The 25,375-nt window shown below is 43.3% G+C and overlaps 2 protein-coding genes across 4 annotated transcripts in view; both read right to left on the minus strand.

Annotated features, from left to right (window-relative positions):
- Positions 1–18,810, minus strand: part of LOC309652438 (neuroligin-4, X-linked) — a 901,103-nt gene extending 882,293 nt beyond the window's left edge. For all 3 annotated transcript variants that reach the window (XM_082446221.1, XM_082446220.1, XM_082446218.1), the window contains exon 1: positions 18,009–18,810. The gene's annotated coding sequence lies outside the window, so the exon portion shown is untranslated. The remainder of the gene's footprint in view (positions 1–18,008) is intronic.
- Positions 18,811–18,998: 188 nt separating this feature from the next.
- Positions 18,999–25,375, minus strand: part of LOC309652462 (pseudouridine-5'-phosphatase-like) — a 134,330-nt gene continuing 127,953 nt past the window's right edge. The window contains exon 4 of the mRNA XM_082446307.1: positions 18,999–19,209. Within this exon, the coding sequence (XP_082302433.1) occupies positions 19,129–19,209 (81 nt within the window). The 3' untranslated portion in view covers positions 18,999–19,128. The remainder of the gene's footprint in view (positions 19,210–25,375) is intronic.

The raw sequence follows: 25,375 nt of genomic DNA on the forward strand, positions 1-25,375 counted from the left end.
AGCTACGTCTTCTGCTTCAGGATCTTTCATGAGGCTGCAATCAAGGTGCTGGCCAGGGCTGGGATCTTATCTGAAGGCTCCAATGGGGAAGGATCCACTTCTAAGCTCACTCACATGCTGTTGGGAGGATTTAGTTCCTCACGGGCTGCTGGCCAGAGTTAGCCTTGCCATTTGGAACCTTGCCATGTCTCCAACACAGACACTTTTTTCCAAGAGAGACAGTCTGCTGCAGGATGGAGTCCAGTTTTATACCCTAATCACGAAAGTGATTTCCCATCCTTTGCCATATTTATTGGTCAGACATTATTCTGAGTGTTTCTGGGAGGATGTTTTTGGAAGAGATTAACAGTTAAACAGGCAGACTGAGTAAAGCCGACTGCCCTCCCTAATGTGGGTGGGCCTCGTCTGATCAGGTGAAGGTCTGAATAGCTCCAAAAGGCTGACATCCCCCCTGTAAGAAGGGAAGTCGTGACTAACTTCAATCATACCTTCTGTATTAACACTCACTAAAAATGCCAGGACATTCCGATTGCCCTTGATTTACTAGAGAAGAAAAGGTTTGAAGCACCAGTAACTGGGAAGTATTTGGATTCCTTGTGGGAGAGGATACACCTCAAAACAGAAACCTGCACATAATTTCACTCTTAGTGAGTATGATATACAGGAGGTATGGCTGGAGTCATCCTGGAATAATATTGCTAGATTGGGGTTTTAGTCACGCACCCGGTGGCCTCATCTCTTCTTCTGTTGGGTGTGGCCATGGAAATGCCTATTGTTGAGAACTTAGAATCCCAAGGGGAGTAGAGTGGTGTACTCAGCAGTACACTTATTTGTACAGCCCCCGCTGAATTAGGAACAGTTTTTCTTTCCTGAATACTTTTCTCCTTGGCTTGTATTTTTAAGTCAATGTTTTGTTTTGGAATGATTTTAGATTTACGGAAATGTTGTAAAGATAGCAGGGAGATTTCCCATATATCCTTCACCCGTTTACCGTACGGTTAACATCTCACATAACCATGGCATGCTGGTCAAACCAGGAAACCGACCGTGGGACATCACTGTTCACTGTACTTCAGACTTTACGAGGATTTTCCCAGTTTTTTCCAACAGTGATATTTTTCTGTTCGAGGACACTACAATGCATTTCGTTATCATGCCTTAGTCTCCTTTGCACTGTGACAGTGTCTCAGAATTTCCTTGTTTTTCATGATCTTGACAGATATTTTTTAGAATGTCCCTCAATCTGAGCTTGTCTGATGCTCTTCTGAATATTAAACAGGAGCTATGGGTTTTGGGGAATAAATCCTCAGAGTTGAGGCACCCCTTCCCATTGCGTCATAGGATGATTTCCACATGACTCACCAGGGACGACATAAACCATGATCAGCTGGTAAAGATAATTAGTGTCTGTCGAGTTTCTCCACTGTTAATCACTCCATGTTTAGTGCGACCATGGGATTTAAAAAAAATGCATTCGTTTTCAAAATGCCTAAAGTCATAGCTATTTCTTACTTCTACAGAGTTTCTTTTTTCTATTTTCAATTTATTTCTAATTCAATTTCATCTTTGTTGTTTTCTTCCAGAAAAAAAAAAAAATTCTTAAACACCACATTCCTCATAGAATTCTGCTGAAACCTGGAGGCTATTCTTGGTTGATGAAAGGAAATCTGTCTTCTGAGCATCTCTAAGGTACGAGGGAATGCCATAAATATTTTATATACGTTTCCTACTTACATTTCACAAGAGCCCTCTACATTAAATATTAACAGACAGTTTTTTTTTCAAATGAAGGAACCAATTTTCCCAAGGCCCCAGTTAAAGACAGAAAGTAATAAAACGGGTAGGAGAGAACCCAAATGCTTAAGCCAGAAGGTTTACGATCACCCACAAGCTGTTCAAATTTGACTCTTGCCTCTGTACTACATAGACTCCCCGCCCCACCCCAAAAAAGAACAGGTCTATGCCCTGCAGCATAAGCATTTCCTAAACATGAGTGCCTTGAACATTTGCTCCTGCAGACCCCATGCTCTTAAGTGGTCTCCCCAGATACCACTTGTCCTGCAAGCTTAGCTGAAGCCCACCTCCTCTGGTGAGCTCTCCCTGACTAGGACACCCACAACAAAGTTTCCTCCTTGTGCTCAGTGTGCCCCCTCTAGCACTCAGTGGCCCTGGAGGACGTCTGCCCTCCCCTGCCGCCAGCTTGTCAAACAGGGTCAGCCACCCCTGCACCATGCCTTGGGCAGGATACGTGTGCCAGCCCTGACGAGCAGTGCCTGTGTGCTAACAACCTCCCGGGAGAGCCCTCCAGCTTCCTGGCTGGAGCCCGGCACTGCACCCTGCTCAGCACACCCCAGCTCCCCTCCTGGGGCCTCCCCTCGCATTTGCCTATGTGCTCATGAAAAAGTTCGCCAACCGCAAAGTTAGAGGGGGCTTTCTTCAAGACTGCCATCACGTCTGATGCCAACAGCAAGCCCTGGTGGGTGCATGTCCCAACACCACTATCAGTTCAATAATTCGCAAGAAGGACTTACAGGACTCAAGGAAGCTGTTGTGCTCATGGTTATGGCTGACTACCAGCTAAGTGATACAGATGGAAGTCAGCCAAGGGGAAAAGCTTATAGGGGAGTGTCCAGGAATGCTGCGAACGTGGTCCATCCAGAGTCACAGATGGGTTACATTCCCAGCCAACACGTATGGAGGACTGCCAACCAGGAAAGCCCACCTCAGACTGTGTCCAACTTTTAACTGTGGCTCCATCACATAAGAGTGATTGACTGATCCCATGACTGACCCCTCAGTCCAGCCACTCAGGATGTCAGGCTGATACTGCACAACCAAGGCCCCCGCCCTATGTCACATGGTTTGGTTTTCTGGCATGGCTGGTCCCCCCTATCCTAAATCACAGTTACACTATCCAGTGACCCAAGCCCCGCAGGCAGGCAAAGACGCCCTGTCAGGCAGGACATTCCAAGGGCTTAGAGCTCACCTCCCAGGAGCTGAGGGGCAAAGGCCAGATCTGCTTCTGACCAAGATTAAATTCTTGACTACACAGTCTTGGAGACCTTCATCCTCTTTTTTGACTTTTAGCTCTGCAAGCGTTTCTTATCATAACCAGAATATGTGGGCATACGTACATCCAAATGTTGACAAGGATGTTTCCCCTGGTCCATGCGGGGATCATAAGCAATTTTTTTAGTTTCTCATTTATACTTTTCTACTACATCCATATTTTCTTCAAGAATGGTTGCTTCTATCATTAGGTTTGGAAAACAGATTTTAATGAGGCTTTTTTCCACATGTTGCTCACCCAATTTGCTCACTATGTGCTCCATGATTTATCCCGTCAGTGAGTCATTTATATAAAATAATATTTTCAGGGATATATGCTTTTTTCCTCCTCTGAATGATGTGGAAAATAACTAAACAAAGATATGTTAAGGATAATTTAAAGTCTACTCATTAATTAGAACAATGTATGTTTTAAAGTACAATCCCATATATGGAAAACAGTAGAGATTTCTCAAAAAACTAAAAATAGAGCTATTATATGACCCAATAATGTCACTCAGGGGTATTTATCTGAAAATAAATACCTAACACAAATGAAAAATGAAATCACTAACTTGAAAAAATACATGCACACCAATGTTCATAGCAGCACTATTTACAGTAACAATGAAGTGGAAGCAACCTAAATGCCCATCACAGATGAATGGATAAAGAAGATGTGGTACACACACACAATGGAATACTACTCAGCCATATAAAGGAACAAAATTGTGCCATTTGCAGTAACATGGATGGATTTGGAGGGCATTATGCTAAGTGAAGTAAGTCAGACAGAGATAGAGAAATACCATATGATATCACTTATATGGGGAATCTAAAAAATACAAACAACTAGTGAATATAACAACAACAAAAAAAGCAGACTCACAGATATAGAGAACAAACTAGTGATTACCAGTGGGGAGAGGGAAGGGGGGGGACAAAATAGCAGAAGGGAATTAAGAGATACAAACTACTATGTATAAAAAAACAAGCAACAAAAATATATTGTGCAACACAGAAATCGCTTGCATTCCTATACACTAATGATGAAAAATCTGAAAGAGAAATTAAGGAAACACTCCCATTTACCACTGCAACAAAAAGAATAAAATACCTAGGAATAAACCTACCTAAGGAGACAAAAGACCTGTATGCAGAAAACTATAAGACACTGATGAAAGAAATTAAAGATGATACAAACAGATGGAGAGATATACCACGTTCTTGGGTTGGAAGAATCAACATTGTGAAAACGACTATACTACCCAAAGCAATCTACAGATTCAATGCAATCCTTATCAAACTACCAATGGCATTTTTTCACAGAACTAGAAAAAAAAATTTCACAATTTGTATGGAAACACAAAAGACCCCAAATAGCCAAAGCAATCTTGAGAAAGAAAAATGGAGCGGGAGGAATCAGGCTCCCTCAGCTCCCTATAGCTCCTTGGGACTATACTACAAAGCTACAGTAATCAAGAGAGTATGGTACTGGCACAAAAACAGAAATATAGATCAATGGAACAGGATAGAAAGCCCAGAGATAAACCCACGCACATATGGTCACCTTACCTTTGATAAAGGAGGCAAGAATATACAATGGAGAAAAGACAGTCTCTTCAATAAGTGGTGCTGGGAAAACTGGACCGCTACATGTAAAGGAATGAAATTAGAACACTCCCTAACACCATACACAAAAATAAACTCAAAATGGATTAAAGACCTAAATGTAGGGCCGGACGCTATCAAACTCTTAGAGGAAAACGTAGGCAGAACACTCTATGACATAAATTACAGCAAGATCCTTTTTGACCTACCTCTTAGAGAAATGGAAATAAAAACAAAAATAAACAAATGGGACCTAATGAAACTTAAAAGCTTTTGCACAGAAAAGGAAACCATAATCAAGATGAAAAGACAACCCTCAGAATGGGAGAAAATATTTGCAAACGAAGCAACTGACGAAGGAATCTCCAAAATATACAAGCAGCTCATGCAGCTCAATACCAAAAGAATAACCCAATCTAAAATGGGCAGAAGACCTAAATAGACATTTCTTCAAAGAAGATATACAGATTATCAACAAACACATGAAAGGATGCTCAACGTCACTAATCATTAGAGGAATGCAAATCAAAACTACAATGAGGTATCACCTCACACCGGTCAGAATGGCCATCATGAAAAAATCTACAAACAGTAAATGCTGGAGAGGGTGTGGAGAAAAGGGGTGGGAAAAGGGGTACACTGTTGGCGGGAATGTAAACTGACAAGCCACTGTGGAGAACAGTATGGAGGTTCCTTAAAAAACTAAAAATAGAGCTACCATATGGCCCAGCAATCCCACTACTGGGCATATACCCTGAGAAAACCATAATTCAAAAAGAGTCACATACTACAATGTTCATTGCAGCTCTATTTACAATAGCCAAGACATGGAAGCAACCTAAGTGTCCATCGACAGATGAATGGATAAAGAAGATGTGGCACATATATACAATGGAATATTACTCAGCCATAAAAAGAAACGAAATTGAGTTATTTGTAGTGAGGTGGAGGGACCTACAGTCTGTCATACAGAGTGAAGTAAGTCAGAAAGAGAAAAACAAATACCGTATGCTAATACATACATATTGAATGTAAAAAAAAGAGAAGAAAAATGGTTCTGAAGAACCTAGGGGCAGGACAGGAATAAAGACGCAGACGTAGAGAATGGACTTGAGGACACGGGGAGGGGGAAGGGTAAGCTGGGACGAAGTGAGAGAGTGGCATGGACATATATACACTACCAAATGTAAAATAGGTAGCTAGTGGGAAGCTGCCGCATAGCACAGGGAGACCAGCTCGGTGCTTTGTGACCACCTAGAGGGGTGGGATAGGGAGGGTGGGAGGGAGACGCAAGAGGGAGGGGATATGGGAATACATGTATACGTATATAGCTGATTCACTTTGCTATACAGCAGAAACTAACACAACATTGTAAAGCAATTATACTCCAATAAAGTTGTTAAAAAAGAAAAAAAAAAAAAGAGAGAGAGACATGGAATGAACAATGGTTCAAACATACCAGGTGGGCTTTGAGAATTGATTTCAACATATATTGTAGCTATTATAAAGAAACAAGTCAATAAATGCTACTTAATCTATTACTCAATTTTAGTACCTGGTGATGCTGAGGTAGCATCAAAAATTCCTACTTCTACATTTTAATTTGCTTTTCAACAAGTATACTTTAAGATACCTATGTCATCATTATTACACGGTGTGTGCGGCACAAGAATAGCTCAATAAATGTTTGTTAAATAAGTGTAGTAAACAAATAAATGATCTATGAATAAAAATATATATATATTGTTCAACAGAGGAAATATAGCCGAAATTTTTTAAGTATAAATGGAATATAATCTTTAAAAATTGTGAATCACTATGTTGTACACCTGAAACATATAATATTGTACATCAACTCTACCTCAACAAAAAAATAATAAAGGACAATAACATAAATGTACACAGGTAAACCACATAAGCATTTACAAGGTGCACAAACATACATATATACGTAAAAATAATTAGACATAGGGGCTTCCCTGGTGGCGCAGCGGTTGAGAATCTGCCTGCCAACGCAGGGGACACGGGTTCGAGCCCTGGTCTGGGAAGATCCCACACGCCGCGGAGCAACTGGGCCCGTGAGCCACAACTACTGAGCCTGCGCGTCTGGAGCCTGTGCTCCGCAACAAGAGAGGCCACGACGGTGAGAGGCCCGCGCACCGCGATGAAGAGTGGCCCCCGCTTGCCGCAACTGGAGAAAGCCCTCGCACGGAAACGAAGACCCAACACGGCCAAAAATAAATAAATAAATAAATTAAAAAAAAAAATTAGACATGGCTGTAGACTTCGAAGCATTCTGTGGGTTGTGACGTGTAAACATGTAAGACTCCTCAGCCAGCGTGGTAATGGGAGTACTCTCCTTCGTGTCTTGTCTAAGTTCCCTTGTGCCCACTCCATGATGTCACTTCTTGGTCCAGGATGCGTTCTCAGTGGGGACTGGAGCAGCCCTAAGGGGCAGAGATTGGTCCTTAGGGCCACAGCTCTCACTGTTTTTATGTACAAAGCACAGACAGGCATGCAGCACGTGAACAGATACACAGTGCAACCGTGGTGTGAAAAGTTCACGGGAGGGAAAGGGTACCATCAGCAAAGAAAACGTCTGAGACCTGGAAGCAACTCCTCCGTGAAGTCTTCCCGGATGCACTGGTCTTCAGTCTGGACTCGTGACTTGGCCCTCCCACTTCCTGAACTTGGTTCAGGCATAACCACCGCAACGTGGAATCGAGATTGTCCACATGGTGGTTAGCTCCCCTGCAGCGTGACGTCCACCAAAGCGTCCTTCGAGTCATCTCTGCATTTGCAAGAATACAGCCCTGCCTCTCTTACAGGGTGGGGGCTAAATAACCGTTTCATGACTAAATGAACAAACCAGCTAAGAAACAAAGGTTAAGGATAAAAACAAGTCACAAGGGGCACCGCCCCTACCTCCGTGCCCGTCCGGATGCCTGAGAGCAATACAGTGTTTGGTAGAAGCATTCTTCATGCTAAAAAGAATAAACATGCCCTTGTAAATAATACAACAACAAGCAACTGCTTTTGCACAGTGGAAACCTACTTTCAAGGAGTCTGAAATATGCTAGGAATTAATAAAACATTTAAAAATGTACTCTGTAATTTGAGTACAAAAAGGAAAATCGATGAATGATTCTGAAAGAGAGAACAAGTGGAGGCAATTATTATAATTTTGCATGTATTGAGAACCTGTAACAGTCTTGATGCTGTCAGGCTCACAAAACCCATTCCCCAGGCTAGGAAGCTGTAATTTTAACCACCAGTAGAGATGTTGGCTGCCATTGTTGGACCACTGTTTTAATTTGGCAGGGTCTGCCACTGAGACATTGAAAAAAAAGTCAAATAAAATAGCACATACATTCTCATTAAGTTGCCTAATTCCATGAAATGTGTTTGATTGAAATCCTATAGCCCCGTGTTGGAGTCTAGACGAGCCTTCACACACAATGAACTCCAGGCGCTCACAATTGTAGGTATTAATGTCCCGTAGTTCTGTCTCATTTTCAATCAATCCTTCCCTTTGGACTGCAGACAATTTGATCAAGTCCAGTGTTTGGATTAGATTCTATTATTTCTGCGACATGAACCTTTGTGCTACACAATGCAGTCACTCTGGAAAGTTCTTCTTTAGTTAAATGTGTCCCAGAGTGCACATCTAAGTGAGGACAGTCACTCAGAAATGCAAACTTCTACGCCATGAATTTCCGCTAGTGGGAAAGTTTCCTTCAATTTTGCCGTGGCCGTTGCAAAGGGTTGTCTTGGTTTTATTTTTTCCTTTTTCTAGTTCCATACAAGGTTGATATTTAGAGTCTTTAAAGTTTGCTTTATATGGTTATTGTTGGTCTCATTCTATGTTTTCTGAAAACTCCATCCCTAGTCCAACTCTATGTAAATAGTTTCATCTCTGACTGATAGGCGATGATGTCTCACCTCTGTCTTAATTCTTAATTCTAAGAACAGATGTTTGCACACCGATTGAGTTAGGAAGCATTTTACGGGCATTAAGTTACCCCCGCAGGACAGAACAGAAGACGTGGGGGCTGTGATCATCCCCAATTGACAGAGCAGAGCTGGTGCTTCCGAGGAGGTTGAGCTGCAGGTACAGGCAGAGCGGACGTGGCCAGCTCAGACGTGGTCACTGTCACCTGCAGTGGAGAGCATGTGCCGCAGGGCAGCAGAGCCTCTGTTCCACACGGTCACTCGGGGATCCAAGAAGTCACACTCCCTGCGGCTTCAAGGCACAGCCCGCAGGGTCCCCAAGGGTGTCAGCGCTGCCACCGGCTGGGACATACAGGAAGGAATCTCGTGCTGGGTCTGGCACCCTTCACTTCTGCTCAGCTCGGCTTCTGCCTGGGAGGACTGGGTCACACGGGCACACTCCCGGCCAGGGAGGCTGGAAACGGGTGTGCAAACCTGTACAGGACCGAACCGAGGCATCACGGAGGACTGACCATCGATGCTGATTGTCCGCCGCTGCCTGAAGGCCCTTTGGATAGATTTAACTGAAATGGATAACTAAATGGATCAAACGGACCATTTCCTCATTGCAAACATTTCTTTTTTCCTTTCTTTTTTTTTTTTTTTTGGCCACACAGCATGCAGGATCTTAGCTCCCCGACCAGGGATGGAACCCGGGCCCTGGCAGTGAAAGCGCTGACTCCTAACCACTGGGCCGCCAGGGAATTCCTGCAAGCATTTCCTGAGACAGGACAGGGCCATCGCCGTGTTCAGGCCAGTACTCTACCTGCCAGGGTTTGCCTTCCTCCAGCACAGTCAGGCTCTTTGTCTCTTGAGAGCAGGAGTGACCCCGAAGGGGTGAACTGTTCAGTGAGAGGCTAAGGGTTAGGGCACGTGAACAGCATGAGCCACGTCAAGGGTGTACAGAGTTGGGGGACAGGATGTTCACTTGGTTTTGCACTGGGCTCCCAGCCCCAGAATCCTGGCAGCACTGCACCAGCCTAGGGACCCACGTCTTGTAGTTACTTGTAAGTAGGTACCTACTGGGACCCACCCAGTAAGAGTGGCAGCCCCTTTAGGTCATGAGAGACCTTTAGAAGAGAGAGAATCATCTGTCCACACACAGACTCCCACACGAATGTTCACAGCAGCATAATTCACAACAGCCCAAACACAGAAACAAACCAAGGTCCATCAACTGACGAATGAATGAACCGAACGTGCTCCATCCCTACAACAGGGGCACTATTTGATCACAAAAAGGAATGAAGTTGTGACACCAGCTGCAACAGGGATGAGCCTCAAAAACAGGGTGCCGAGTGAAAGAAGTCAGGCACTAGAGGTCAGACTGTAGATCCCACTTATAGGAAATGCCCAGAACTGGCAAACCCAGAGAGACAGAGAGGAGACTGGTTATGCGTCAGGGGTGGGAGAGGGGGTATGGGGAGTGAGTGCTGATGGGGACCGGGTTGCTCTGGGGGAGAATGAAAACGTCCTAGAATTGACTGTGGTGACGGATGCACAGCTCTGTGAATCTACTCAAAACTACCGAGTTGTAGAGTTTACGTGTGTGAACTGCATGCTCGGGGGATTACATGCCAATGAAGCTGTTATAAAGACAAGCATTGGGGGCTTCCCTGGTGGTGCAGTGGTTGAGAGTCTGCCTGCCAATGCAGGGGACACAGGTTCGAGCCCTGGTCTGGGAAGATCCCACATGCCGCGGACCAACTAAGCCCGTGCGCCACAACTACTGAGCCTGCTCGTCTGGAGCCTGTGCTCCGCAACGAGAGGCCACGACAGTGAGAGGCCCGCGCACCGCGATGAAGAGTGGCCCCCGCTCGCCGCAACTGGAGAAAGCGCTCGCACAGAAACGAAGACCCAACACAGCCATAAATAAATAAATTAATTAAAAAAAAAAAAAAAAAGACAAGCAATGAAGTGCCTGATGGGGACGTGCAGCGAGCTTGCCCCAGTGGGGCACTTCTTCCTGGAGACTCCGGGATGCCCTGGGATTCCCACAGCAACCTCCACCAGCAAAGCGGCCGTCTCCTAACCGTGACGCAATGGCATTCCCTGAGACAGGATTACACACAACATTCCCCTGTACATCATCAGCTGCTTCCTTCACATGCCAAGTGCACAGATCCGGCACACCCAGGGTGCTGAGAATTTCTATCGATGTTCCCACCAAGGTCCCTACACAGGGTTCACCCAAGACAGTGTTTGTTTGTTTTAGAGAGCAAAACCTTTTGTTTATTTTTGTTTCTGCTGAGGTTTAGTACCTTTTTTTGTTGTTGTTGAAGTGTAGTTGATTTACAACCTTGTGTTAGTTGTGTTAGTTTCAGGTGTACAGCACAGTGATTCAGTTATACACATCTGTATCTGTATAGATATAGATATTCTTTTTCATATTCTTTTCCATTATGGTTTATCTCAAAATACTGAATATAGTTCCCGGTGCTACATAGTAGGACCTTGTTGTTTATCCATTCTCTATACAAGAGTTTGCATCTGTTAACCCCAAACTCCCAATCCATCCCTCCCCTTCCCCCTCCCCCTTGGCAACCACAAGTCCGTTCTCTACATCTGTGAGTCTGTTTCTGTTTTGTAAATAAGCTCATTTGTGTCATATTTTAGATTCCACATATAAGTGACATCATATGGTATTTGTCTTTCTCTTTCTGACTCACTTCACTTAGTATGACAATCTTACTCTAGGTCCATCCATGTTGCTGTAAATGGCATTATTTCATTCTCTTTTTTATGGCTGAGTGGTATTCCATTGTGTGTGTGTGTGTATCACATCTTCTTCATCCAGTCCTCTGTCGATGGACACTCAGGTTGTTTCCATGTACCCAAGACAATGTTGAACTTTACCCAAACCCTGTGCTCCTGGAAAACAGGGAAGGTTAAGGAATTGCCCCATCCTCTGTGTCCTGGAAAACCGCTGACTGCAAAGAACCTTCCTTCCCCACCTGAGTTAGATAAAACTCACAGATGTTCCCTTTGGGCACCTAGGACAAGGCCCGACACAGACCCTCCAGGTTCCCATCCTCTGTCTCATAAATGATGTCCTGAGTGGTCTGTCCCCACTGATGAACTGGAACGAAATGCTTGTGAACCAAACTGGGGTTCAGCGTCTCCCTTTGCCCCCCAGGACCTTGAACTTTGCCCCCCCCCAGTCTGAGCCAGCAGCCTCTCACCCCAGCACAAGGTGCTCTTAGGAAAATATTCTCTGGTCTACATTGGATCATGCCACCCTTTCACCCCACTTCCCTTTGCCTAGTTCTTTCTAGAATACAGGTCAAGGGAATCAACTTTGCTCCTCCTATAAAAAAAGAGGATCCCCTTTTGCTAACTGTTGCTTGCTGACCTTCTAGATAGAATGTTGTCCCAAATGCAATAGCCGCCCTGCCCCTAATGCAACAGTCTCTTTCCCTCCTTCCAAAAATCCTTTTTGAATAAAAGTCTCTCCTTACTAAGTCCGGATGTGTTTTTCTTTTTTTGTTCTGACAAGCACAACCTGTGTGGGACTTTCAGGGTTAAATTCACAAAGGGTTCCTCCCAACGTCGATGCAAGTTCCTACCCTGGCGTGCTTTTTCTCAACCCTGATGGAATCGACTTGTCAATATGTCTCCTTGCTTCATCTGTTGGCATCCCCTCAACCTTTCTGTTTTCTTTCAACAAGCTGAATGACCCCCCAATAAACAGATTCTCAAAACATAGTAATGCTTGCACAAGTTGTTTCACGTGGGGCTTTTGGAAGAAGGCAAGGGTGCTTTCTGGTAGTGACGGGGCTGACAGTGTGTAATGAGCACTGTGGCCACCTGTAACCACAATGGGTCACAGAGGACACACCCTGGGCTCTCGCATCCCCGCTGAGCAGGGTGTGTAGGGAACCATGTCCCCTGTGAGTTGGATTCTTCTCTTGGGCCTTTCTTCTCCTTCACCAGCTGATCTGTGCCCAGAACTCCTCCTTTTTGGCTGAGTTACTTTTTATTTGGCACTTTCTTGAAACAGTGAGTGTTTCTCAGTGCATTTGTAGCCAGTGGCACCCTGGCCATCGCTGAGAGATGTGGCGGAAATCTGTTTCATCACACGGACCGCTGGAAGGGGAGACGGGGTGGTCTGGGAGGTGAGGACGAATTCCTTCGGCAGGGCACACTCGCTCCCTGCTCAGAGCTGGAGGTGAGGAGTGATCTTCCACCACACCGGGGCGAGGAGGGGCCAGGAGCCCCCGTATGGTGCGTGGAAATGTTCCCTCAGGGAAGTCATTTGGGTGGCTGGTTTTGATCCCTTCATGCTGGACATTTTGTGGGCTGTTCTGAAGAAAGAAACAGGTTCTACAGCCATCATTTCAGTCTCCTGGAAACTGATTCCATGCATGAGGGAGGAATTGAGTATTTGGTGATGGCTGGCCAGGTTCTTCATCTGTCCTATTTTCCTCCAAAGAAAACACAATTATTCCCACCATGCAGGGATACGTGACTGGCATTAACGTGCCTGCTCTGGTACTTTCCCGAGAACCGTGCTCTAGGACGTGGACGGGGGACCTACATCTATATTACAGGCAACGGACAGCTTTATTGACTAGGCAGGTGCTTCAGACAAAGTCTTTTGCACAACATAAAGAGCAAGTTACTCTTCTCAAATGACCGTAATACTCTTAGTGAAAACCTCTTTCAGTTGAAATAGCATTAGCATACATCTTATTTTCTGGAAAGTGTACTGGAAACTGCATGAGAAAGGCACATTCTATATGTTTTCTGGAGAACTAAGCTATTGGATAAAGAGGGAAACCAACTTGTTATGCAAAGACCTGATTCCCCACTTTGGGGGATTCAATGACTCAATTGAAGAAATGGGTCTGGGGCTCCTCTGTGTTTAGAATGAGGCACTGTTCAAGTAGCCAGGGATACAATGTTGAGTAAGACATGGTCCCCTCCCCCAAGACATTTCTAACCCGCTTTTACAAATATTCCAGTCAAGAATTCCCAACTGCCATGCAAATTTTTGTTTTTGTTTTTGTTTTTCCTCGTAATACCATGCAATTTTAGGGCCTGGATCTGAAAGCACTGACAAGAAACAATGAAAAGAAAAGAGTGACATCTACTTGGACCCAGACAGTAGTCCAAAGAATCATAAGCTAAATGACTTTGTCCTCTGTGTGATGTTTTCTTGATTATTTAAAAAACCAGAAGTCGATGCATGTTTTTTGCACTAAACGGTCACAACCCAAGACTCTCTTCTTTGATTTAAGGCTCTTTGGGTTCACTGAAGTGTCATTTGGAAAACTGCTTCCTGACGCATAATGTTATGGTAATGATACCCTAATGCCCGTGTAAGGGCTCTGCCAAGAGAGCTATCGATTTATCTCCTTCCAAGTATTGTTTTAAAACAAGAGGCAGCTGGGGGTCAAGAGAGAGACTCTGGGTTATAAGAGGCTTAATGCAACCCCAGGAATTTTTTTTTTTTTTTACACACTTGAGAGGAGAAAGGTTGTTCATAAATACTCATTTGCAGAAACAATTCGAGAGACGCAGAAAAGACACATTTCTCTTCCATCTGAGCATAGGATTATACCCTATGTAACAATGTAGGTGAGGGAAAGAGTAGAAAGTGCTAGAATATCGGGGTTATAGCTAGAATCCAAGAGACCTGGATCAAAGCCCAGCCCTGCCACTCACTGATTATATCCATTTGGTTTATAAATTGGAACTTTTTGAACTTAGTCACCTCACATAAAGCAAAATTACCTGCCTCAAAGATAGTTGTGAGGATTCAATATAATATCACATGCAAAGGCCAAGGAACAAAGCCTGGTACGTAGTATAAACTCAGTAAACTGTACAGATCATTGTTACTGTTACCGTTATATAGGAGTTAGACACAAAGTATTTACACATAAGGTGCTGGGTAAGATGCTTGCTCTCAGTACTTGAGACGGGTGTTGTGATGTGATCATTAGTTTTATGTATCAGTTGACGAGGCTATGGGGCCCCGTCATTTAAATGCTAGTCCACATGTGGTTTGTTTTAGATGTGATTACATTGAAATTAGCAGACTCTGAGTAAAGCAGATTACCCTCCATAATGTGGTTGGGCAGGGGATGGTGGGATGGTGGATGGGTCATATCTAATCAGGCGAGGGCCTTAAAAGCAAAGATGAAAGTTTCCCAAAGAAGAAGCAATTCTCTCTCAAGGCTGCCACATAGAATCTCTGCCTGAATTTCCAGCTTTCTGGCCCACCCTGCAGACATCAGACCGGCCAGCTGCCACAATCACATGAGCCAATTCCTTAAAATAAATCTCCAGATGGATACATACATACAAATACATCTATCTATAGTTATAGATGTAACTACTATATGTAACTGTATGTAACTACTATAGATCTTTATCTATACAATAGCTAATTGTAATTCTATTGAATCTCTCCATCTATCTATCTATCAAAATCTGCCTCCATCTCTCTATATAGCAAGAGACAGATTTAGCTATAGATAGCTATAGATAGATAGACACAAATTCCCTGATCTATACATCTGTATCCATAGAGATCCTCTTGGTTCTGTTTCTCTAGAGAACTTGACTAATTCAGGCTGGGAGACCGACAAGTAAATAGACAATGTGAATGCTCTGTGGTGGGTCTCAGCACAGCACAAGGTGCTATGGGAATGTACAGAACAAAACTGCTCTTTTTGAAGCCCGGATTGAATAAGCTGCCCGAGAAGACGGTTGAAAATGAGATCAACCTTTAGGGGGTGGACACAAGGGTCGGAACCCCCAAGGACACAGATGAGGGACAACTAGAGGATTAAGAAGATAAAACAGTGTGATGTGAGAGAGCATGAAAGCCCAGGGGGAGAGCTCTCCGAAGGGCAGGATTCATCCTATGGGAATACCACAGGGAGTGTGAGTTAAGAGACTGGGAGGTTTGCATCTGGGATTTCAGGAGGGTCTTGGCACTGCATGAAACTTAGATGCAAGGCAGGGCCATGGAGGTGGCTGGAGGGGAATGATGGAGAAGGTCCTGTGGGTGAGAAGAGCCAGAACTCAGTGAGTGCCGTTCCCCAGAGGTGCTCAGGGCAAAGATAAGCGGCCACGCAGTGGGGAGCAGTGCAGGGTAACGGCGGCCTCAGGGAAGGGCCGGATGGTGGAAGAGACGGCGGGTGAACAGGCTGAGAGAGCACAGGTCCTCGGTGTAAAGGTAAATGGCCTGGAGGTGGGAGAGCAGCGAGAGGCTGGGTCAGGAGCCAGGGCGGTGGGCCAGAGCTCAGGAGACGCAGGCGGGCGCGATGACCAGATGGGCCCAGCTGTCCGGGGCTTCTCAGGAAGTCCTGGTCCACTGGTCTCAGCCTCAGATGCACGCTGGAACCACCCGGGGAGCTTTACAGATACTGCTGCCAGGGTCCCACCCCCAAAATGCTGTTGTCACTCGCCTGTCTCCCTCCGTCATGATTTATGTGCCAAAGACTATCTTTCATCATCACCAAAATTGTGCTCATGCATCCCCGTGCTGGCTGACGCTGTTGACTCACTCCCAGGATCTACTGAGACCAGCAGCTCCCCGGGGACATTGCCCTGTACACTGACTACGTTTCTTCAACCCCCGGCAGGGCTCCAATAGACAGCCTGGTCCCCAAAGCGTCTGTGAAAAGGAGGCAGGGGAGTCCATGTGGACACGGAGGGTGTGGACGCCTCCAAAATCACACGAGGGTGAGTTACCCGATTACCAACCAGCCAGCCACCCACAGAAACTCCCCTGAAGGCATCTGCTCTTGAAGTGGACGTGGGCGTTGCACCTCATGGTCCACAGATGGCCTGGTGTTCCACCTCCCCCAAGCCCACAGGGGTCACTGTCTCTTGGCAGCTGTATCAAGGGTGACTCTACCATAGTGAGCAACCAAGGGGGTATGAAAGAATGTCCCCACGGGACGCCCATTCTAGGAACAAAGGCAGATCTCCCAGCTCTTTGGAACAGATATCTTGGCAAAAGCTAATTAGCCTCTAAACCCTAATCACAACTAAGGCACACAATCTACTGCATCTGATAACATGAAAGGTACAATCATAGTTTCTAAGCACAAAGCACTTTCACCTGTTTAAGCAAATCTGAACGGAAAAAAAATATATCATTTTATAAGTTTTCTACTAAACACCCGTAGCTCTAGACAACAGATTCTGACTTAGCTCAGCGATGAGGTGCCATTCACCCAACCTTTAGCCATACTGTAACACCAGGTTTTGGAAGGCACGCTGCTACTTAAAGCTAGAAGTTGATACAGTACTTGCTTAGTGCTGTGGAACACTGCAGAATGCAAGAAGGGGCCTGCAAAGGGCCTCTTAAAATAAATATTTCCTTTTCGGCAGAAAATATCATTGTAGGGTCCCCATGGGTAGGGGAGTGGGCACTGCACAGTAGATGGGCTGACACTGCATCTGAGAGTGGAAAGAATATATCCAGCATGCAGAATAGACTGGGCTTCTCCTATTGGGCCGTACGTGCTGGGCCTCTTTGCATTCACCTTCTAAAATGAAACTTCCCCAGACAATAATTATTCTTGTTTTCAAAGAAGAGAATAACCATTGCTCTCTTGGTGGCTCCAAACTCAGAATTTCAGGGTCTAATTTAGACGTACTCACTTAACAAGCCAAGCTTTTATCCATAAAGTAAGACTAGAGGAAAAGAGAGAATGATTTTTATGATGGGTGGGGTCAATGGACGTCACAGAAACTTCTAGATGCAGCCCCAGTCTTGCACCCCTAGGGTCAAGGCTGCACCACCAACAAGATGGTGGTCCAAGTTCATGGGGCCACTTGGTGGATCCATTTACATAGGTGGTGCTCCTGGAGCTTTACAAAGCAGCTCCTATATAATTCTGGACATTAACATGCTCAAGGAGACTTGAGAACAGCCCTTTTGAAGTAAGGTTCAGCATCACTGTCTCAGCTACTTCCTTGGGGAATTCTGAATGTGGGTTCCATTAAAAAAACAATACAGCATCAAAGGGGCATCCTACCACTGCTTCTTTGGAGATTTCACTCCCACATGATACCTCTTGGATGAGAATCAAAGCTTTTCGTGTACCTACCATTCTAGGAGCCAAAATACCAAGGTGAAAACCCTCCCATGTGATTGTTTGAGCACAGAATACAAACAAAATAATTAGCAACTCAAAGGGCATTTCAAACACGCGCCAGCACGGAACCATGCGAAACAGGGAAGATTCCTGTTTGTAAACTCCGACTACTCAGACAGACTTTAAGGATTCATATCCTAGGCAACAGAAATGTGCTCTGTAAAAGAAATCTTTCCAGAGGCTTTTCCATCTTTGCCACGGTTAAGCTTACATGTAAATAAACGAGGAGTTTCTTACCTGTCTACCAAGTGGTCCTTCTGCAAATCAGCTCCCTGCTCTCCAAGTCACTCCACGAATGAGGAGAAAGAACCAGATCTCATTGTGGGCACCACAGGCTGTCCTCCTAGTGGAAGGGCAGTAGAAACTTCAGCATCAAGCCTTCAGAATGTAGACGCCAAAGTGTCAAGTGCAATTATCTAAGAAGAGAGGGCCTGGTGTAAAACATCGATGCCCCGCAAATAGGAAAATGGCATCTTTGACTGAGAGTCAATAGTACACACATTCATGGAGTTTCTTCCCCAGAATAGAGACTGTTTCTATGTTGGCACACATCTTTTGTACCTTAAAGAATGATCGATGGAACATATTTGAGACACTGGAGTGCGTTTATGGCAGTCATAGGATAAGTCATTATTTCCATGCGCTGTGGTTTGAGTTTGTGACTTTGGACACATTGATCATTAAGGCAAGGGGAGATACAAGTATTGACAAACTCTCAGCAGCACCTAAGCTATGACATCCCAGAGGTGGCTACCTGGGGCCTCTGCTTGGGGCCCCACGTGATGGGGCTCCCAGGTCAGTGATTCGAGGAACCAAAGGCAGGTAGACTCTCCATCACCTGGGGCTAGAATGCTGAGGCCCTTACCCTGCCAGGCCATAAAAAGCCCCACCACGGCAAAGAGAGTCAGCACAATGAAAAAGGCATGGGATCTGTATGGAGAATATGAACCTGGGCTCTGCCATTTTGCAGTGTGGTGGCCACGGACTTGGCAGGAATATGGAGAAGGACCTCCTGGAAATTCTTGGATTCCAGGCCCTCGAGACCTCCTGTCCTGGCAAAACAAATTCTCCACATGGCCCAGCCCCACTAGCCTGGACACCAAAGTTTAGGGCCAGGGTACTAGGTTGTCGTGAAATGGTCCTTTCCCCTGATGAGCCCTCATGCAACAGGTGGCCATTAAACATTGCTTAAAGGATGTGAGGCATTCAGGAATATCCCATGGCTATGGTTTCCAGAAGATTCCAGTAAGAGAGGAAACTCTGTCCGCCTTCTTTATTTTTCAAGCCCAATTCTGTAGAGTGCACTGCAGTCCTCTGTACATCATGAGGTGTGACATCCTAGAGGCCCTTTGGCTTTTCAGTGATCTCTTTGATGGAGCCCAAGATGGTCTTCATGCTGAATTCCATCTTCAGTGGGCAATATCATATAAAGTTCTTTCTGAAAGAAAAGGGAAAAGAACCAGAATCAACAATGGAAACGTATCTGTTTTACTCTGTGTTATTTAAATTACTGGAATAAAGAAAGTAACCTTAAGTTTAATTTTAGTTTTAGTTTGCTTTTAATAAACTTGTCCAGATTGAATTTACCACTAAAGAATGAGAAAATAGCAATAATTGACTCCATTTAGGTCAAATGTTGGTAATGATGTTTGATCAAAGGCAGATTATCTAACAAAGGAACAAATGACAGTGATCCTCCCAGATTAAAAACAACAACAAAGAAGACATAACAAAACCAAAGGGAAAAAAAAAACTTTCAAGAATCAATTCTGGGCCATCTGAGCCAAGGAATATTTTTACAGATTGGGATGGTAAGTCATGACAGTACTATGAAGCTACCTAAAGCAAAAAGGTAAGGCTTTTGATACAGCTGAAAATGTGAACTGTATTCCACAACTTTGGTTTCCTGTCTCTTGATAAAGCAGCCTGCATTCAATCCTTTCCCAAGTCCATCCGCCAGCCTCATGACCTCTGAACTTTAGATGTCCAGGATTGCACCTCAAAGTAACGCTAAATAGGATTGCTTGCTAAAGCTCTGGACTAGCTCATTGCAGACACTGCCAGGATCACATATCAAGGAACAGGCAGAGGATAAGTATCATTAGACATGAAACAAAGACTCAAGACTCATGGCTGAGAGTTGCTTCTAGCTTAATACTAAGTTATTTAACATTTACTGTTATAAAATGTTATAACAATGTTATAATATATAAAATATAATGTAATAATTTAATGTTATATTATATAATACTGTTATTGTCCAAAGTATGTCTTCTTGCAGCTAAATCAGCAGGCAATTGGTACAATTTGACCGTACCAATCAATACACTGTGATTAAAATATTTCAAAATAAATACAATGCAGGATTTTTGGAAAGTGCCATTTTTTATTTTGTTTAGTTCTTCAGTCATGGTCACTGCCCTCCCCAGCCCTGATCTAGATAACACTAACAAAAATATGTTCTCCATGACTCAGCCTGTTCTAGACATACTGATGAAGAGATCAGAGGGAATTGTTAATTACAGGGTTCTAGACTGTAAGTTTGTTCCACAAACTCCTTGCAGATAAAAATGAAAGTGATAAATTAGCTGTCACCACTTTGGAGATAAAGACAGTGGCATCTCAGTGTCATGGGCATCGCTTTATAGGCACAAATGGCATATTTAAGGAATGAAATACGAAGGGGGGAGATATGCACAAACGAAAAATAAGGTCGCTGAATTCATCATGGGTGAGATATTCCTTGGTGTAAAAAATTGGTTGTGCAGCTGTGATCCTGCAGCAGTGCCTGTATAGAAATGTTTTAAATGTATTTTTAAATGCACATGCTCCTAGAACCATTTTATTGAAAGATGAAACACAGCATCTGGTCTCCTGCTCTGTCACCCTTCTCATAGACAGATTCAAGCATCTCCAGATGAGTAATATCCATGAATTCTGAGGTTAGTGATGGAAATTGATACTCCATCCCTGCTGAGAACCAGGAGTGACTGCAAGTCCAGGACTAACTAAAGGCTGGACCCCAACAGTTCAGGCTGGTCCTCACTAATGGTTTCAGGGTGAAAGGCACATCTTTAACATTGGTACCACTGTTATAACTCTTCATTTATTTTTATCTTGTTTATTATTTTTCAATATACTTTTAAAATTTCCCCATAAAGTCTTTTCACCAATTTTTTTTCTATTCATTACTAATCCTTTATATTTTGGGGACTTTTGCAAAAGATATTTTCTAAAAGCGTGTGATCTAATAATTGCCAGCATATAGATATACAAGTGATAGTGAATATTTATGTTGTATCCAGCAACCTTGATAAACCCTCATCGATTCTAACAATTTATCTAAATATTCTCTGAGATCTGAGGTTTTCAAGGTAGACAATGAATAAGCTCTGAAGGATAACAGCCTCTTCCTTTATAATATTCATACATTTCATTTTATTTTTTCTTATATCATTGAGCTGTCCTTTAGTACTGCCAACACAAAGCTGAATGGGGGTTGTAATAGAAAGCATTCTTACTCCTGATCTTAAACAGGAATACTTTTACCTTTTCACTATCAAATATAATACTGAGTTTCAACTCAGTTTTGTTTTTTTTTTTTGATAGATATTATTTGTCAGTGTAGGAAAGTTATTTTCTATCCCTAATTGCTAAGGATCTTTGTTTTTAATAAGTCAGGAAGAGATATTGACTCGATCAAATGATTTTTCTTCATCAGTTAAGACAATCATACAGGTTTCCCCCTGGTAATTAATAGATTGATCTTTCTAATGTTGATACAGGTTTGCATTACTAGGATGAATCCATTTTTTTCATGATTACTATTCTTTATAGCTTGCTAGATTGTTAATATTCTGTTTAAGGTGTCTGTCACTATATTTAATAGGATTTATTCTCCTTGGATAATTTAGTTATTAAAGTTAGGCAGTCTCAAAAAAATGAGTTAAGTTTGTTTTCTTTGTTCTCTGGAAGAGTTGTAATAGTTTGGAATTACTTGTTGATTGTGAGATTTAACACATAAAACCATAGGGCACAGGATTTTCTCTGGGGAAAGTTATCGTTTGTTTGTTTTTGTTGTTGTTGTTGTTTTTACGACTCAGTTTTTATAGTTTATTTCTTCTTGAGTCAGTTACATTTTTCTAGAATTTTGAACGTTTAAGTTTTCAACTTTATTGCTATAAAGCTGAAAATGCTATCATTTTATTATCTTCTTGACCTCAGAAGCATCTATACTTTAAAAAAATAGTTTATATTTGTTCTCTCCCCCCACCACCTTCTCTTTTCCTCTCCTCCCCTCCCCTCCCCTCTCCCACTCTTCCCTTCTCTTCCCTTTCCTTCCCTCTCCCCTGTCTCTCTCCTATTCAGTCTTGCCAGAAGTTTTCCAGTCTTACTAATTTATTCTTTCTGACTTGCGGAAGTTTTATCTGTTGTTCTTTTCCTAACTCCCTGCGCTAGATGCTCAACTCATTGATTTCCATCCTATTTCTGTCCTCATATAAACATTTAAGGCTTTAAATTTCCCTCTCAATACTGCTTTATTGCATTCCCCTTTAAAAAGTATATAGTGTTATTATTGTTTATCTATATTTTCAGTTTCCTTTATGACTTCTTTTTTGACCCACACAGTTGTTTTTTTTTTTTAAGTGTGTGCTTTAAAATTTCTATATGGAGATTTTCTATTTATCTCTTTGTTCCTGATTTCTAACTTAATGCATTATGGGGAGAGAATGTGACATGTCCTATGAGTGTGATGAGATTTATCTGATAATCTGCTTTATGAACTGTGTTCAATTGTCAAAATTATTCCTTATATTGTATTGAGATACATATCTTTCATTTGCAGGCTGCAATGTCCTTTCACTAACATGAAACGCATGATTTCTTTTCATTGTATTTTCTGTTTTAAAAATTTCCACAATATAGGGCAGCTATTGAATTGCTGAGCAATGTAAAAAAAAATTCATTCAAGTATGTTGATAGAGTGCTTAGTACATGCTCATTACGGCTGTACACTAGGCATTAAGAATACAAGGATGACAGAGACTAACACAGTGCTTGTTCCCATGGACTTAACTTAGCATCTAGATGGGCAGAGAGATTAAGTGCTCACGTAGTTACTTAGTTACTGTTGTGTTAAATGTCACAGAGGGAAAGTACAGTGTGCGATGACGCAGGTTCTTTCTGAGATCAAGCACAGTGGCTATAGCATGCGAGTCATCGCTGGCTGTACTCAGAAGTCTCGGCACAGAAACACCGAAGAGTCACCCAGTAATATGACTCATCAAGTACAGGTGTATCCCTCTAGCCTGCTGTGTCTCTCCTCCTCACCTCCCTCCTTATCTCCACCAGTTCCTAGTGATTTGTCCTCTTTTCCTTTTCTCCCACTTAACCGTTCCTTTTTTGGTTCCTAACCACCATAGTGGTCTTTCTCTGAAAACATGTTACGTACTGGATGCTCGGGACAAACCTCCACAACTCTGCAGGTATGATCTGTTCAGTAGAGTTTCTGATGTCACTCACACTCCAGCAATTGGTTTTTTCCAAACCCAAAGTTACATGGTTTACCAAATTTTGCTCTTAACTGAGGATGTGCATATATAAATATGAAAGACTATTTTAAGTAGTTACCGTGCTCTCTGTTATTATAATGAATGCAATCACAAAATGAGGTCCAAAGTAAGGTTATTTCCATTTCTGTCATGTTCAACATCAACATTCATTTATATTGTAGTTGTGTGAGGTGTGAGATTATGTGAGGTTTTGTGTGTGTTTTTGTTTGCTTGGTTGGTTTTGGTTAGACTGATTATGCTGAAGGCTCATATTGCCACGCAGTCAATTAAAATGTCTGGTTATTTTTGTTTTTACCATCGATCAGCCCTGTCCCCGCAAGCTGGTACTTGAGTGGCTGGTGTATTTGAGCAAAACGTGGCACTTTGCTGCTATCGGTTTCCATCTTGCTAGATTCATTCCATTGACCCAGGCCAGCAAGTCTCCTCTGGACCTTGTTTTTTCTTTTCCCTTTTTCATTCCTGGTTTCTTTTGGTCTCAGTTGTGTCATTCAATGTATTGGCTAATCACTACTTTGCACCCCTGATCAGCAGGCTATCCCTTTCCTTGTCCAAGTCTCCCCAGTTGAAATGGTCAACAGGAGAGGGCCAACAGGAGAGCCAGAGAGAAACATACTATGAGAAACATACTCCAGCTGGACATCCATCCCTTAATCATCAATTTCAATCACGTTAAGTTGATCTTGGTTGATCCCAGTCCTCAAGGCTAGGACTGAAAACACTGTCAAAATCCTGCTCAGATGGAGATCGTGTCCTTCAAGTCAACTGCATTTCTTGTATTTATTAGTCAGTCCAGTGAAATGAGTCTTGTCTGGCAGGACCTGTTAATGATGAGCCCACCGTGACTCACAGTGATCTCCACTTTCTTAGTTAAGTGCTCACCAACCGCCTTTTTAAATACTCCATCTCCAAATGACCCTCAGGGGGGACATTAAGCTCACGTTCCCTCAGCGATCTCAAGCGAGTTCTAATCACCAGCTCCAGCCTCCTCTTCTCAACTGTCCCCGCTTGACCTCTTCCTGGTATTTTATATTGTCAGCCACCCCATCTTTCTTGGTCACACATTTGTGCAATTCATCTTCTCCTTGGTCTTTGAAAAATCAGAACGTGTGTTCACTTTCAGTCTTGGGGATGGAAATCTCTGCTGTCTTATAATGATTTCTCAACATTGCCAGTGATGATTAGTCCGGACAATGTGTAAGCTCTTTTGAGAAGCAGCTTATCCAGGCTAGAAAATCTCTCCTCCATAACTAGGTTTCCCTTATAACCTCCTTGTGGTCTTAGGATTTTAAGGTTCTTCTAAATGTTAATTTCACAATTACCTGTAATTACCTGACTTCTCAAAGTCAGAGAAGAGGAAGCAAAAATGAAAGTCCAAGAGATACTCTCCCTTGTGAAAAAACTAGTCAATGGTTCTTAACACTATTTAGGTGATGGTACACCCGGCATTTAAAATACTGTCTGTTTATACAGCAGAAGCTAACACAGCATTGTGAAGCAATTATACTCCAATAAAGATGTTAAAAAAATTAAAAAAAATAAAATACTGTCTGTGAAACGCCTTGATATAATGAAACACTATGATTATTGGTAGCTATTTTCATCTTACAATCAATTTGGCCAGCCGAAGGTATAATATATGACAAGAACTCTAAAGCAGGGGTCCACAACCCCGGGCCGCAGACTGGTAGTGGTCCATGGCCTGTTAGGAACCGGGCCGCACGGCAGGAGGTGAGCAGTGGGCGAGTGAGTGAAGCTTCATCTGCCGCTCCCCGTTGCTCCCCATCACCTCCATTACCGCCTGAACCATCGCTTGCGTTACTGCCTGAACCATCCCCCACCCACCCCTGGTCCGTGGAAAAATTGTCTTCCATGAAACCAGTCCCTGGTGCCAAAAAGGTTGGGGACCGTTGCCCTAAAGAACATATAAAAACTACAGCTATGAACAAATACATATACCTTCCCAGCACAAGATATCAAAGTCATCCCATTCTGGGGTTTTCTGCTAACACAGACATACCTCAGAGATGTTGC

The sequence above is a fragment of the Balaenoptera physalus genome (genome assembly GCF_965194825.1).
Source record: "Balaenoptera physalus genome assembly, chromosome: X".
NCBI lineage: Eukaryota > Metazoa > Chordata > Mammalia > Artiodactyla > Balaenopteridae > Balaenoptera > Balaenoptera physalus.